At 35.3% G+C, this 17581-nt stretch overlaps 1 protein-coding gene across 1 annotated transcript in view; it reads right to left on the reverse strand.

The window, feature by feature from the left end:
• Positions 1-17581, reverse strand: part of ATRNL1 (attractin like 1) — a 696121-nt gene that overhangs the window by 566609 nt on the left and 111931 nt on the right. Inside the window, exon 10 of the mRNA XM_081236563.1 lies at positions 9430-9584. Within this exon, the coding sequence (XP_081092689.1) occupies positions 9430-9584 (155 nt within the window). The remainder of the gene's footprint in view (positions 1-9429; positions 9585-17581) is intronic.

The following is a 17581-nucleotide window of genomic DNA, read 5'->3' on the forward strand; positions in this document are numbered from 1 at the left end:
ACTGACTCAGGAAGAAATAGAAAATATGAACAGACCAATCACAAGCACTGAAATTGAAACTGTGACTAAAAATCTTCCATCAAACAAAGGCCCAGGACCAGATGGCTTCACAGGCGAATTCTATCAAACATTTAGAGAAGAGCTAACACCCATCCTTCTCAAACTCTTCCAAACAATATCAGAGGAAGGAACACTCCCAAACTCATTCTACGAGGCCACCATCACCTTGATATCAAAACCAGACAAGGATTTCACAAAGAAAGAAAATTACAGGCCAATATCACTGATGAACATAGATGCAAAAATCCTCCACAAAATACTAGCAAACAGAATCCAACAGCACATTAAAAGGATCATACACCATGATCAAGTGGGGTTTACCCCAGGAATGCAAGGATTCTTCAATATACGCAAATCAATCAACGTGATACACCATGTTAACAAATTGAAGGAGAAAAACCATATGATCATCTCAATAGATGCAGAGAAAGCTTCTGACAAAATTCAACACCCATTTATGTAAAAAACCCTGCAGAAAGTAGGCATAGAGGGAACTTTCCTCAACATAATAAAGGCCATATGACAAACCCACAGCCAACATTGTCCTCAATGGTGAAAAACTGAAACCATTTCCACTAAGATCAGGAACAAGACAAGGCTGCCCACTCTCACCACTCTTATTCAACATAGTTTTGGAAGTTTTAGCCACAGCAATCAGAGAAGAAAAGGAAATAAAAGGAATCAAAATTGGAAAAGAAGAAGTAAAGCTGTCACTGTTTGCAGATGACATTATACTATACATAGAGAATCCTAAAGATGCTACCGAAAAACTACTAGAGCTAATCAATGAATTTGGTAAAGTAGCAGGATACAAAATTAATGTACAGAAATCTCTGGCATTCCTGTACACTAATGATGAAAAATCTGAAAATGAAATCAAGAAAACACTCCCATTTACCATCGCAACAAAAAGAGTAAAATATCTAGGAATAAACCTACCTAAGGAGACAAAAGACCTGTATGCAGAAAATTATAAGACACTAATGAAAGAAATTAAAGATGATACAAATAGATGGAGAGATATACCATGCTCCTGGATTGGAAGAATCAATATTGTGAAAATGACTCTACTACCCAAAGCAATCTACAGATTCAATGCAATCCCTATCAAACTACCACTGGCATTTTTCAGAGAACTAGAACAAAAAACTTCTAAATTTGTTTGGAAAAACAAAAGACCCCGAATAGCCAAAGCAATCTTGAGAACGAAAAAAGGAGCTGGAGGAATCAGGCTCCCTGACTTCAGACTATACTACAAAACTACAGTAATTAAGACAGTGTGGTACTGGCATAAAAACAGAAAGGTAGATCAGTGGATCAGGATAGAAAGCCCAGAGATAAACCCACGCACATATGGCCAACTTATCTTTGATAAAGGAGGCAGGAATGTAAGTGGAGAAAGGACAGTCTCTTCAATAAGTGGTGTTGGGAAAACTGGACAGGGACATGTAGAAGTTTGAGATTAGATCATTCCCTAACACCATACACAAAAATAAACTCAAAATGGATTAAAGACTTAAATGTAAGGCCAGAAACTATCAAACTCTTAGAGGAAAACATAGGTAGAACACTCTATGACATAAATCACAGCAAGATCCTTTTGGACCCACCTCCTAGAGAAATGGAAATAAAGACAAAGATAAACAAATGGAACCTAATGAAACTTCAAAGCTTTTGCACAGCAAAGGAAGCCATAAAGAAGACCAAAAGACAACCCTCAGAGTGGGAGAAAATATTTGCAAATGAAGCAACTGACAAAGGATTAATCTCCAAAATTTATAAACAGCTCATGCAGCTCAATAGCAAAAAAACAAACAACCCAATCCAAAAATGGGCAGAAGACTTAAATAGGCATTTCTCCAAAGAAGATATACAGACTGCCAACAAACACATGAAAGAATGCTCAACATCATTAATCATTAGAGAAATGCAAATCAAAACTACAATGAGATATCATCTCACACCAGTCAGAATGGCCATCATCAAGAAATCTAGAAACAATAAATGCTGGAGAGGGTGTGGAGAAAAGGGAACCCTCTTGCACTGCTGGTGGGAATGTGAATTGGTACAGCCACTATGGAGAACAGTATGGAGGTTCTTTAAAAAACTAAAAATAGAACTACCATATGATCCAGCAATACCACTACTAGGCATATACCCTGAGAAAACCATAATTCAAAAAGAGACATGTACCAAAATGTTCATTGCAGCTCTATTCACAATAGCCCGGAGCTGGAAACAACCTAAGTGTCCATCATCGGATGAATGGATAAAGAAGATGTGGCACATATATACAATGCAATATTACTCAGCCATAAAAAGAAACGAAACTGAGCTATTTGTAATGAGGTGGATAGACCTAGAGTCTGTCATACAGAGTGAAGTAAGTCAGAAAGAGAAAGACAAATACCGTATGCTAACACATATATACGGAATTTAAAAAAAAAATGTCATAAAGAACCTAGGGGTAAAACGGGAATAAAGACACAGACCTACTTGAGAATGGACTTGAGGATATGGGGAGGGGGAAGGGTAAGTTGTGACAAAGCAAAAGAGAGGCATGGACATATATACACTACCAAACGTAAGGTAGATAGCTAGTGGGAAGCAGCCGCAGAGCACAGGGAGATGAGCTCGGTGCTTTGTGACCGCCTGGAGGGGTGGGATAGGGAGGGTGGGAGGGAGGGAGGGAGACGCAAGAGGGAAGGGATATGGGAACAGATGTATATGTATAACTGATTCACTTTGCTATAAAGCAGAAACTAATAAAAAACAAATAAATAATTTAAAAAAAAAATCTGTTGCTGAGTTTTCAAATTCTTGATCAGGATTCTCTGTAAAACACAGGTTAGTTTTCCTGTAAAATGTAGAAGGTATCAAATGCCTTAAAGCTCAGTATTAAATTAATATAATTTGTTTACACATAACCTCTTTCCATTCTTACAATATAAAGTCTCTTACATTATTAATGTGTGACTGCAATCTATAATCATATTTTTTGCCAAGAAAAAAATATATTTCCAGAACATTCATGTCATTATCACTTCAAAAACAGTTCAAGTCTAGACAAACTAAAGCAAATTCCAAAGTTACTGACATCATGAAAACTGACAGAAATACCATCCCATACCGACAAAAAAGCCACACAGCAATAAAGACCAAAGTAAAATATACTCTCTAGAATATAGACTTTTAAAAAAATCTGTACTACAAGGCACTAAATATTTATTTTAAAACCTTATACACTCAATAAACATAAGATCAAGAAATTAGAGTTACTATTCTCTCAAACACAAATCTCAGCAATCAGAATACTGTGCTGTTAGAACTATTCACATATGAGAGAACATGATTACATTAAAAACATATGCTGAAATTTAGAGACAGGTTTATTTTATCAATTATGCATAAAATAGTACAGGTGAAAAATGCACATTCACTGGCTAATTTTTCTGCAAATACTCATATTCTTCCATGAAAATATGCATCTATAATACTTTAAAGACACATTTTAAAAATTCTTTTAATATTCCATTTGAAACACCAGTTCATAACTCAGTCTTAATAGCATATTTGAAAGACATTAAAAAGAGCACATATGTTGTAGGTATAAGACTCAAAACTAGATGAATACAAAGAAAAACTTTTATTAACCATTTGGATACTTATGTAATAGAAAGCCAAATTTCTGGATGTTGCCAAAAATCTTTTTCCACCTACCCCTGAAATGCTGATGTTTCACTGGGTCCCCCTCCCCCACGTAAAAATTTATCTTACTATTCTAAAAGGTGCACACTTTTGCTACCCACAGTTTCATACCCACAGTTTCTCTCAGCATTTTGTCCTCTGGCATTCGATCCATAAATATTTATTTAGCTTCTTACCCTCTGCCAGGCAAAGTGGGCATCACTATTTGACAATCAATCTTAAATGAAATGATTTTATCATGTTTTAACATACAGTGTTATTTCCTGTTGGCTTCAATAAATAGTCTTGAGGTAGTAAATTATATTTATAGATTCCCTGATAATGAATCATACTTGAAATCCTAGAATAATTCCTACTTGGTCATAGTTTATTATAATTTTGAAACTGTTGAATTCTATTTGCTAATATTTTATTTTAGATGTTTGATTGTATATTCATGACTGTTTTCCCTGCCTTCTTCCCCAAAGGTTTTGTTGAGACATTTAAACACTTTTCTTTCAGTGTATATTCTATTTCAAGAATCTTTATTTAGCAATTTTTGTATTCAAAACAATCTCTCAAAATGCTTATAGATATACTGAGAGAGATTCATTGTTCATTACTCTTCTTGATTCTCTACCTTGAGGTCACTGATTAAATATACTGATAAAACTAATTTTCTTGAGTGTCATGCTACATTAACAAATATTATATGCCTTTCTTCCCAATTAAAGATCTTTCAAATTTTTTTCCTGTTAAATCAGGAAAACATCAATATATAGTACAGTGGTAGAATCAAAAGAACTTTGAACTTAGACTTGGGTTCAAATTCTGAATACACCATCCTACAACCTATGCAAGTTTGGGTTTAACCATGCTAAATCACAGTTTCTTCCTGTATGAATGAGTATAATAGTACACGCTACACAGATGTTATGAGAATTACATCATAAAGCATATGTAAAGTGCAAAACATTACAGGAAGCTTTCGGCGAATATTAGTTTTCCCTTTTCACAAAACGCAAGGTCACTTTTTCCCTTACTCACTGGCCTCTTTTTTAAAGAGAAGAAACTACTATTTCTTCTACACAATAGTTTATTATAGAAAGAAAAAGAGAACCTTGAGCAAAGGATACAGTAAAGCTTAAAACAGTCAACAGTTGGCTAAATTCATTGAAAAAAGGGTATGATGATTTTAAGAGTTTTTCTTACAGACAAAGAAACAAATGGGTTCTTTCAGGTGGCAGGGCAAGGGGTGCTGCTTTTGTCAAGGAAGAGCCCTAAGGAGTTAACAGAGTGCAGAGAGAAGTACTGATAAACAAAGAGAGGGACACATAAAATAACCTCCAGAAAATAAAAATAATTATAAACATGAAGAGCGAGCAAGTTTGAATTTTTAGTTTTGCTGGATTGTTCCAAAAAATTAAATAATTAGATGTTTTAATTTGAATATGATTTTTTAATGAAATTATGTGCCTTACAAAATTGTATCCATTATACTGTGTGTGTGTGTAGACACACACACACACACGTATCACTCTACAGGGTTGTACAAAAACATGTATACTATGTTTCATAAACTACTTAAGTGATTTTTAAGGGTATACTGAACTACAACTCCACTGTGTTTAAAATGATTATTATACATTACCAATTAAAATAGTATTACTTCTGCAAATATGGAATTAAGTACTTTTTTTTTTTACTGAGTTTGCTTTTAAATAATTGCCTACCAAGAAGTTAATGTCATAAGTAAAACTGTCATATGCAGGAAATTTGTTTTTTAAATTCTATTATAATATTATTTTGACTTGATTTGATTTGAAGTTTAGGTGTTTTGCTTTCTGCAAGATATATTTCTGATATAAATCTGACTCCCTATCCTATTCTGAAATAATCTAACTCAACAGATTACATTATCATGACTCTACTATATATATATATATATTTTTTTTTTTTTTGCGGTACGTGGGCCTCTCACTGTTGTGGCCTCTCACGTTGCGGAGCACAGGCTCCGGATGCGCAGGCTCAGCGGCCATGGCTCACGGGCCCAGCCGCTCCACGGCATGAGGGATCTTCCCGGACCGGGGCACGAACCCATGTCCCCTGCATCGGCAGGCAGACTCTCAACCACTGCACCACCAGGGAAGCCCTCTACTATATTTTTGAGGAAAAAAAAATTATGATCAGTGTATCTCAGAGTTATCTTTCATCTTGTACATTCTCTTACTCTTAGGTAAATTTTCTTATTGAAGAAGAATAACTACCATTTGTAATCAAAAGTATCATAACTATAGGTTAGGCCTACTGAAAATTCTATAATAGCTATTAATTTGATGATTCTGAAATACTGCCTCAAGATTCAATTCAATTTTAAGGTATGTTTCAATTCAGGAAAATCTCTCATTTGTAAATGTTGATATCTTCAGTCAAACCACCAAAAAGATGGGTGGTTTACTAAAGAGATGTGAAAAATATACAGACTACTTGATTCCTTTTTTCCCACTGACCCTAGAAAACTAACTTTTATGATACTACTTTCCACAGTCAAATAGTTTAAAAGTATAAATAGGTCTAATAACCTGAGATCAACTCAGTGAGACATGCTTTTCCACTGCATCTTTAGTCTCATTATGTACTAGAAGGCTATCTTTACCAGAAAGATCACTTTAATCTTGAATCAGATGCAATAATGACACCACTAGCAATAACAAAATATATATTAATAAAATTTTCAGGTTTGAAATGTCTTCAAGCTAGCTTTACAAACTAGAACATTAAGTAATGTATCATTGTATACGTTACAGTCCATCCAGTCTTATTCACTAGTCCTGGCTCTATTATCAGTTGCACTTGAGTCACTTTCTAAAAATATAAATACCCAGTGCCTAATCTAAGAGGATCAGATTACAGAGGTCTGATTTTTCTCCCTTCAACCTTCAAAGGGAATGCCAAGGTCCAGCCATGTTTGAAAATCACCATTATATGCCTTCTACATCCATCATGTATAGTATAATGAGAACTGGGAAGGCAAGGTTATGTCCTCAAAGATTAATGATATTGGCTATATAAAATTTACTATGGCAGTAGGGTTGAAATAGTACATTTTAGAGCAATGAAAAGTTAGTATTAGCATACATATTTTTATTGTTTAAACATCATAGAACACAATCAGCTAAATCTTCAGATGCATTCCAGTTAAATATGCCATAAAAGTCCCAGTGTACTGTACAAAAGAGAAAACCTAGCAACACAACTTTTTTTACCCCAAGTGGATCTATTTTCAGGTTGGTTCATATACAATGGTTATATTTTATTTCCACAAAAATATACTTCATAAGGAAAGCAATTATTTTGGAAGACATTTTCTGAAATAAGAAAAATAATTTTCCCAGGAAAATATTTCAGCATTTGATGCTACAAACCCAGGAGAACAAATACAGATTGGGGGAGGGGCGGCTTTATTGGGAACTGCATAGAAACAATCAAATAAGGTAAAACAAAACACCTTTATCCTGTATTGATTGTATTGCTTTATGTTTTTGTTGTTAGTTGTTAACACAGGGAAAACAAAATCCCATGTTAAAATACAACATTGTTTAAACTATGTTATTCTTCCTCCCATTTGAACAATCTGTTTGAAAAATGAAACTGATATTTGCTTCTATCGTTCCACAGCATTAAGAAACCTTACTAAACATAAAGTGTCTGGTAATTTGTTGGGAAAATGAAGAGCATACAGTAGACCCGACTAAACAGCACAGTGTAGTCAAGAGGAAAGACTACCACTTTAGGGGTTAAAAAATGCTTGATCTACCACCGGCAGGGCTTTGGGCAAATTCCTTTTACTCTTGTGCTTAATAATCTGAAAATGAGTTTATTAACACCTTGTTACAAGGTTATTAGAGAGGTTACAGACAGTGTAAATAAAGCTCTTAGTAAAGTACCTAGCTCTTAGAAGACACTTAATAAAGAGTAGCAATTAGAATAATGATAATCTGAGAGCTCACCCCCCCCCCCTCTCTCTGAAAAACTAACAACTCTAATGTTTTTCACCTTGGTAAACTTTTTGGTTGCATAAAACCTAAAATATGGTAATCTTGAACAACATGGAAAAAATAAAAATAAATTCCCAATATGTCAGCTACAAAATAGCTCAACATTAATTTCCTCGTTAAAATACAGAAATTGGGTGGAAGCTCCTTGAAGAATCTTTTTCAAAAGTTCAAAATCTCACTTCATGGATTTTTAACAATTACAACAAAATTCTACACTTTTCCTAGGATTTTTATTCCTAGAAGAAAAACAAAATGTTCATCCACCTCCAGAGAAATAAGCATACTGTCTCATCACCATAGCAAAATAATATGTTGACAGTGCCAACCTGGCAATGAAAGATCATAATAAGCCAGCCTAGATTCAATACTTCATTTAACCGATTTTCTGGATCTCAGGCACTGATTTAAAAGCCTTCTGAAAGCCAAGATAATCCCATTTTCATCATGAATCGTAACTTCAAATTATTATTTCAAAAGGTAAATATTTAATTATTTAGGGTCTAAAAATCCTGAAGACAGTGGATTCTTTTCAATGATTACTCACAGACAGATAGTCATAGAATTTAAAAAGCATGCCTAACTTTATTACTAGGAATTTCCTTCCAAACAAGCTTACAATAGTTTAGGGATCAAAGTGCTTATTAATAGTCATAATTTTCTTTATATGCTGCCACTTGAAATAATTTTCCGAAGTAGACTATGTGCCTTTATGATGTTCAAAAGTGAAAGGATACGTCTTACATCTATTAACTGTGTTATTCTTTGGTCTCTTTTATTTTTATTTATCAAAATGTTTCTTAATAGCTTAAAATTGGTTTATTATTGTACTTTACACAATAAAAGGTACTCTTAAGTACTGCTAAAGATTTAAAATATCAGCTATGTTTTATCTATAACATGATATATAGAGAAGAAATTTTTTCACTACAATGGTCAACCAAGTAGCTAAATTTAGTACTCAAAAAATATATTCATTTACTATTCAGAAATTGATAGGACTATAGATAGCGTAATTAAAATTGAGTTGTATAGATGCACTGCATTTCTAGGTTCCCTGGTAAAGATTCTTCTTTAGTTACTTCCATTCTTAGATATGTTCTGGGTTTCCGTTTTGTCCCCAAATATTATTTATTTAGCTTTTCTATCTCTACATTCCTTTCTCTAATTCTATCAGTTTCCTCTATGGAGTAAGTATATCTGATGAGTTTAATTTAAATGCATCTTTGCTCATTCCCACTAAATCTAAAATACTTGCATTCTTACTCTTTGTAATGTAAACTTGCTAGTGCTCCATATATCCATTATCAAAACTAATATGGTAATTGTCAAACAAAATAGACTGATAAAGTGTTCATGTAGGTATACAATACATAAAAGCCTTCATAAAGACATTCAAACCCAGATTTCTCAATTACCCTGCCTCCACCACTGACTCACCTCAGTTCATCTCTTCTGCCCTATACTACTACTATGCTGAAACTGGAGAGAATTCCATTCATAATCTGTCACTGAATTTCTCTCTCTAAAATGACATACACACATGCTATCAAGTAATGTATTTGAGAATCTCTACATGAAAAAGTTCTGGTATTTCCTACTTTGTACAGTCCTAACAGATACATACCTATGTCATATGCCAGGAAATCGGCAGAAAAACATTTTGCACCGTTACTCAAGGAAGTGTCATTATGGGTATTTCCTCCAAAAATAAGCATAGCTCCATTGATAAGAACAGCTGAATGAAGGTATCTGGCAAACCCACTTTCTTTCAAAATAGTCCTACAGGATAAAATTTAAAAATGTATTACAAAGGATAAAAAGATCTCCCTGATTTTATATATATTACAGAAAGGATCTAATTTGCATATAGAATTTTCCTTGGAATTGTGAAAAAACATGCTTGATTATTTTCAACAACTTATAAATGGCCTCTAAACTTCAATATTTTTAAAAAATATTCTGAGATTCACAGTACCTTAAAATGCTTTCAGGAAATACAATATTAAACATAATTGTTAATGATTTTATAATAATTTATATTTTGAAATTTTGTTTTCATTTATAAAAGTAGGAAACAAGTCTCCTTTAAACTAGAGGACCAAATTATCATCAGTTTTAAATACCAAAGTAAATATAAAGTTAAATATAATAAATTTACTCTGAACAATACTCAGTTAAAACTACATGGCTCATATGGATCTCATAATATGCTTTCTAACTTTTTAAATATGATATAACATACATGAAAGTGCACACATCATAAGTCTAACACTCAATGAATTTTCACAAGATGAACACAGCTAAGTAACCAGTACTAAGATCAAAAAATAAAAATTACCACTATTCTGAGTCTAACAGCAAATATTTCTATTGCTGCCTTTGTACTTTACAAAATGGAATCACATAGTTTTTATTAATTTGTATGTATGTCCTGTTGCTTAAGATTATTTTTGAGATATACCCATATTGTGTATAATTGAAAATCACATTGTGTTTTTGAGAAACATTCAAATTAAATTAAATGTTCTTTTAATTAAAGTGTAATTATGAGAGAAATACTACAAATATATGCTCACAATTATAGTTTACCTGAATTCACTGATATATATATAATAAAGGTTCATGACAATATGAATCAATACTTTATAAATACTCTATAAATAAATCCCTGGTACAAAGAATCAACATGTAAACATAGTATGTATAGTATAGTTAGTAAGGTATATACAGTATCTCAAAAGCTATAGATTATAATACCAATTAATGCTTAAAGAATATGGAACTCACTTCCAGAATGTCAATATAAGGAGTTCCATAAACAATCTCCCCAGGGAAAGAACTATAATTGGTAAAAATTTTTTAAAAAAAGAAAAAAACAATTTGGATCTCAAAAATGTTGCCAAGAGCAACAACAAATAAAGAAATATTTGCTCAAGAATATCTACTAAATTTCATTAAGAACAGCAACAGTCCACAATATTTGACTCATTACCAACTCCCATTCTTCCCATCACCGCCACCTCCCCACACATACACAACCAGTTAGGCAAGACTGTTCAACCACAGGCTGGTAAAGTCAAGAAGAGTATGCTCCTTCATCCCTCAGCTCCTAGTCCAGGCCATTAAAATACAACCAGCAGCAACAGACTGCCAATACTTCTCACGCCCCCTAACTCTTAGTGGCAGAAGTTCTATTCAAGAAGAAAGCATTCGAGTTCCGAGTCCTCATTCTCTACCTAGCCACCACCCACAGGGTGGAAGCTATACACCAAGCCTTAGAGATTAAGAACAAGAGGGCCAGAAAGTCTTCACCCTTAATTCATAGGGCAGCAGTTCCAAGATAGAAGAGGCAAGCTGAGAAGAGCAAAGGCTACCATACCCATCCAGTTCTCTGCACATAACACAGTGGTGTCAATGAAAGAACAGTCTATAGAACCCCACCTATATTCCCAAAGCAGTGGCATAGAGGTTTTCTCCCACAGGGAGAGACAGCCTAAGAAAAGGAGAGGCAGCCTAAGAAAAGGAGAGCCCCAAAGGTCTCAAGGAACTTGACTTTATTTGGTACAAGGTGGCAAACTTCAAGCCTTAAGGGCACTCAAAAACAATGGAAGCAGTGGCTGTAAGCAATGAAGAGATAGCTACATGAGAACAATAAGCTAAAACACAGACAAGCTAGAAGTTTATCAGAGAGAACCAGGGGAAAAGACAGCTAATAAGAGCCTTACTGGGGTCAGAACCTCAAAGACTGGCCTCAGAGACTACCCCTGAAAAAGGTATGAAATGGAATTCAGACTGTGGAGCAATTTATGCCCCCAGAGCATTGTTGAAAATAATAGAACTATCAGTTGGCAATTAGTGGAGGCTACCAGGTGAGTGTGATACAAACAGAGGCAGAAAGCTTAACCAAGAGCTCAGAGGAAAAAGTCAAAGAGCTCTGCTAAAATTACTATCATCCCAGGGTGACTGTGTGCATACCCAAGCTGTACCATCTGAGGAGGAACATCAGAGGATGCATTTGGAAGAAGAAACAGACTTCTCTAGAAGAGTTCAGCCAAGTTACTAAACAAATAAAATTACAACAGCCCCAGAGAGGAAGGAAAAGTCAGGATCCAGAGTTGCTACAATATATTATCTAAAATGTCTGGTTTTCAGGGAAAATTATGGCATGCAATGAAATAAGAAAGTGTGACCCATACACAGGAATAAAAGCAAGCAACAAAACTACCTTTAAGAGAACCCAGATGTCAGATGAACAGCTATTATAAATATAGTCAAAGACTTAAAGAATACAATGTTTAAAGAAGGAAAATATGACAACACCTTATCAAACATAAAACATTAACAAAGAGAAACAACAAAAAAAGGAAAATTTGGAGTTGAAAAGTGTAATATTGAAATTTTAAAATTTAGTAGAGAAGCTCAACAGTATATTTCAGCAAGCAGCAAGAAAAAAAATCAGTGAACTAGTAGATAAATCAATAGAGATCCTGCAATTCATAAAACAGAGAGGAAAATGAACAGAGTCTACGAGAAATGTAGAACACCATTAACAGCAACAACATACATTTACTGGGAATACTAGGGCAGAGGAGGAAGAGGTAAAAAACTTTTCAAGAAATAATGGCTGACAACTTCCTAAATTTGATGAAAAACAGTAGCATACACATCCAAGAAGCTCAACAAACTTCAAGTAGGAAAAAATACAGAAAGAGCCACACTCAGACATAAAATAGTAAAAATATTGAAGGCCAAGGGTAAAATCTTTAAAGCAGCAGGAGAAAGAAGGTTCTTCCCATACAAGAGAACCCCAACAAGATAAACAGCTGACTTCTCATTAGAAACAATAAAGGCCAAAAGGCAATGGGATGGCATACGAAAAGTGTTGAATTTTTTAAAAAGTCAGAACACGAGGATACAGGGAGAGACATCAGCAAGACGTAGGAATAAGTTTCCTACTGTGAATAAAAAATATTGCCTGCCATATGGTAAACAAATGAAGTTGCAGCCATTGAGCCATCACACTGCAACCATGACAGTGAGCCCTGAGAGAACTCAGAATGGAAACAGAATGCCCTCCACTGCAGCCACCCAGGACAGTGCACCCTGAGGAGGCTCAGGATGAGAGGCACACGATACTGGCCCCAGATAGCAGAGGTGCATATCAAAGGAATGATCTCAATGAGCTAGACTTTGCATCTTTCCATACACAGAAAAGCGCTAAATTCCTTAACTTGAGATATCTGGTTTTCTTTAACTAACAGCAATCTTTTGATGTTCTGACTACCTGGTCTTTGTTGCAAAAACTGCTATATACCTGGCTCCCGCTTGCCTCTTTGGAGCAGTCTCTCAAAGTTATCCGAGATGCTATGTCACAGGCTTAAGTCCTCAGATTTGTCCACCGAATAAAACATAACTCTCAACTTTTATGTTGTGCATTTTTTTTTCAGTCAACACTGCCTTCATCCTCCCACAGAAGCACTGATTTTGTCAACTACTCAGAGACAGGAGTACCTCTGTAGGTGCCCAGCAGTCCAGCAGAGAAGTCCTAGCACCACTTGGAGCAAAAATTCCAAGAACAGGACTGAAGAGGGTAAGAAGAACAATTTCACTTTTCCACATCACCCCCACCCCCAAGGCAACAGCTCACTGCCAAGAGAAACTCATTCAATCTGCTTTTTCTCCCATGGGGGAAAGTGAGAACCTAGTAAGTGCCTAGCTTCCATGGCCAAGCAGGATGATGCCCAAGAAGCCTACTTCTTTCTCACCCTTTCCAAAACAATGACAGGATGGGCAGGGGGGGAAAAGGGGGCTCACAGCAACCAGGGTATAAAGGCCAACAGGGCTAAGGTTTCTACTAACTACCTCATGAACTCTACCGAGAGGCCCACCCATAAACTTCATAGAGTGTATTACCTGTAGATTCACCTCAACTAGCACACCCATGCTCCCAACAATCCATAAATCCCTCCCCCACATAGCCCGCACCCCATACACACCCCTGCAGACAGCACACTTTAGCTTCTGCAGGTCATGAATAAGCACACACATATAATCGGCTCAACTCTGTTGCCATGGAAGAGTGTGCATAACCTTGAACACTTCAGGCACTGCCCTGGGGAAAATAAATAAGTCGCTCTCAGTATCAGGCCTGGCTTTTTGTGATGGAGAAAATTCAACCTCCAAAATATATTAAAAACTCATATAACTCAATAGAAAAAAAGAACAATTTAATTTTAAAATGGGCAGAGGATCTGAACAGACATTTTTCCAAAGAAGACAGAGGACCAACAGGTACATGAAAAAGTGCTCAACAAGGAAATGCAAATCAAAACCACAATGAGGTATCACCTCACACGCATACACACAGCTGTTGGAATGGCTATTATCAAAAACACAGGAAATAAGTATTGGTGAGGATGTGGAGAAAAGGGAACACTTGTGCACTGTTCATGGGAATATAAACTGGTACAACCACTGTGGAAAACAGCACGGAGGTTCCTCAAAAACCAACTGAGAATTACAATTACAAATTACAAATCTAATTACAAATTTAGAACTACCAAATTATCCAGCAATTCCACTTATGAGTATTTATCCAAAGGAAACAAAATAGCTATCTCAAAAAGATATCTGCACCCCATATTTATTGCAGCATTATTTACAATAACTAAGACATGGAAACAACCAAGTGTCCATCAACGGATGAATGGATTAAGATATATATACAAAGGGGAATATTATTCAGCCATTTAAAAAAAAAAGGAAATCCTGCCATTTGCAACAACATAGATGGACCTTGAGGGCATTACACTAAGTGAAATAAGTCAGACAGAGAAAGGCAAATACTGTATGACCTCACAAATATGCAAAATCTAAAAATGTTTTTAAATGAACTTATAGATACAGAGAATAGATTGGTGGCCACCAAAGTCAGGTGGTAGAAGGTGGGTAAAATGAGTAAATGTGGTAAAAAGGCACAAACTTCCAGTTTTAAGACAAGAAAGTCCTGGGAATGTAATATACAGCACAGTGATTATAGTTAACAATACGGTATTATGTTTGAAAGTTGTTAAGGACTTAAAAGTTCTCATTACAAGAAAGAAATAATTCATAACTACGTATGTGATGGATGTTAACTAAACTGTTGTAATCATTTTACAATATATACATATAACAATTCATTATGTTGTACATCTAAAACAAATACAATGTTTTATGTCAGTTATATTTCAATTTAAAATAATTAATTAGGGCTTCCCTGGTGGCGCAGTGGTTGGAAGTCCGCCTGCCGATGCAGGGGACATGGGTTCGTGCCCCGGTCCGGGAAGATTCCACATGCCGCAGAGCGGCTGGGCCCGTGAGCCATGGCCACTGAGCCTGCGCGTCCGGAGCCTGTGCTCCGCAACGGGAGAGGCCACAACAGTGAGAGGCCCGTGTACCAAAAAAAAATAATAAATAAATAAATAAAATAAAATAATTAATTAATTTAATTTTAAAAAGATAAGTGTTTGCAAGAATGTGAAGAAAAGGGACCTACTAGAGAATGGACTTGAGGATATGGGGAGGGGAAGGGTAAGCTGTGACAAAGCGAGAGAGAGGCATGGACATATATACACTACCAAACGTAAGGTAGAGAGCTAGTGGGAAGCAGCCGCATAGCACAGGGAGATCAGCTCGGTGCTTTGTGACCGCCTGGAGGGGTGGGATAGGGAGGGTGGGAGGGAGACGCAAAAGGGAGGGGATATGGGAACACATATATATGTATAACTGATTAAATTTGTTTAAAAAAAAAGTAAAAAAAAAAAAAAGAAAAGGGAACCCTTCTACACTATTGGTGGGAATGGAAATTGGTATGGTCAACTTGGAAAACAGTATGAACATTCCTGAAAAAATTAAAAATTGAACTACCAAGAACTATAATATGATCCAGCAATCCCACTTCTGCATATATACCCAATAGATGCAGCTAAAGCCTAAAAAAAATCCAACATCCTTTCATGATAAAAAGCACCCAACAAAATATAGAAGGTAACTTCCTCAATCTGGTATGGCTGAATGGTGCACCACCACAAAAGATGGATCCATGTCCTAATCTCCAGAACCTGTGGATGTTACCTTATTTGGAAAAAGAGTCTTTTCAGATGTAATTAAATTAAGGATCTTGAGATAAGGAACTCATCTTGGATTATTCAGTGGACCTAATCCAATGACAAGTGTCCTTATAGGAGACACACAGAAAAGAGGAGAAGGTAATGTATCTGTGGAGGCAACTGGAGTGATTCAGTCACAACTCCAGGAATACTGACAGCCAAAGCTGGAAGAGGCAAGGAAAGGAATTACCCCTAGCATTTCTGGAGGGGGCACGGCCATGGTCACACTTGAATTTTGGATTTCTGGCCTCCAGACCTGTGAGAGAATATCTTTCCATTGTTTTAAGCTACACAGTTTGTGGTAATTTGTTACAGCAGCCATAGAAACCTAATACAAAGGATATCTACAAAAAAGAAAAAAAAAAGAGCTAACATGATACTTAATGGTAAAAGATTAAATGTTCCCCCTCTAAGATCAGAAATAAGACAAGGATTTTTGCTCTTGTCACTTTTATTCAACTTTGTATTAAAGATTATAAGAAGGAAAATGGGCAAGACCATAAAATTAAATGCATCTAAATTGGAAAGGAAGAAGTAAAACTCTCATTATTTGCAGATGACATGATCTTATACATAGAAATTCAAAGAAATCCACAAAAAACTGCTAGAACTAATAAATGAGTTTAGCAAGTTTGGAGGTTAAAATAAAATAAAAATAAATTGTATTTCTAAAACCAGAAGTGAAAAATCCCAAGATAAAAATAATAAAACAATTCAATTTACATTAGTATCAAAAAGAAAAAGTATTTAAAAATAAATTTAATGAAACAAGTGTAAAATTTAAACCATGAAAACTAGAAAATATTGAAGAGAGAAATTAAAGATAGCCTAAAAAAAAGAATAGATATCCCATTTACATGGATTGGAAAACAAAATATTGTTAAGATGACCATACTCCAAATTGATCTACAGATTCAACTCACTCTCTATAAAATCCCAGCTGGATATTTCTCTCATTGACAAACTAATCCTGTGATTTATGTGGAAATTCAAGGGCCCAGAATAGCCAACTCAAAGAAAGGAAAGAATACTCTTTTCAACAAATGGTGCTGAGGCAACTGGATATCTAGGTACAAAAGAGAGAAACTGAACCCTTCCCTTACAATATATGCAAAAATTAACTAAAAATTGATAAAAGGCCTAAATTTAAGAGTTACAAGTGATAAAACTCTTAGAAGAAACTACAGAAGTAAATACTCCTTGCCTTGGGTTAAGCAATGGATGCTTAGATATGACACCAAAAGCATAAGTGACAAAATATATAACAGATAAAATGGTCTTAAAAATTAAACATAGCTGAGCTTCAAAGGACACTAAAAATAAAGTGAAAAACAACATACAGAATGGGAGAAAATATTTGCGAATCACATATCTGATAAAGGATTTATATCTAGAATATATAAAGTACTCTCTCAACTCAAGGGATAATAACTCTAGAAATAGAAGGACATTTCCTTACCTTGATAAAAAAAAATTATCAAAAAAATTAGAGGCTGAATCAAGATGGCAGTGTGGGAAGACATGGAGTTAGCATCTCCCCACAACTAGGGCGCCTGCTGGCTGCTAATGGGGAACTCTGACACCCAAGGATAAGGGAGGAACCCCAAAGTGAACCAGTAGGACGTA

Source organism: Mesoplodon bidens (genome assembly GCF_964165515.1).
Source record: "Mesoplodon bidens genome assembly, chromosome: 1".
In the NCBI taxonomy this organism is placed as follows: domain Eukaryota; kingdom Metazoa; phylum Chordata; class Mammalia; order Artiodactyla; family Ziphiidae; genus Mesoplodon; species Mesoplodon bidens.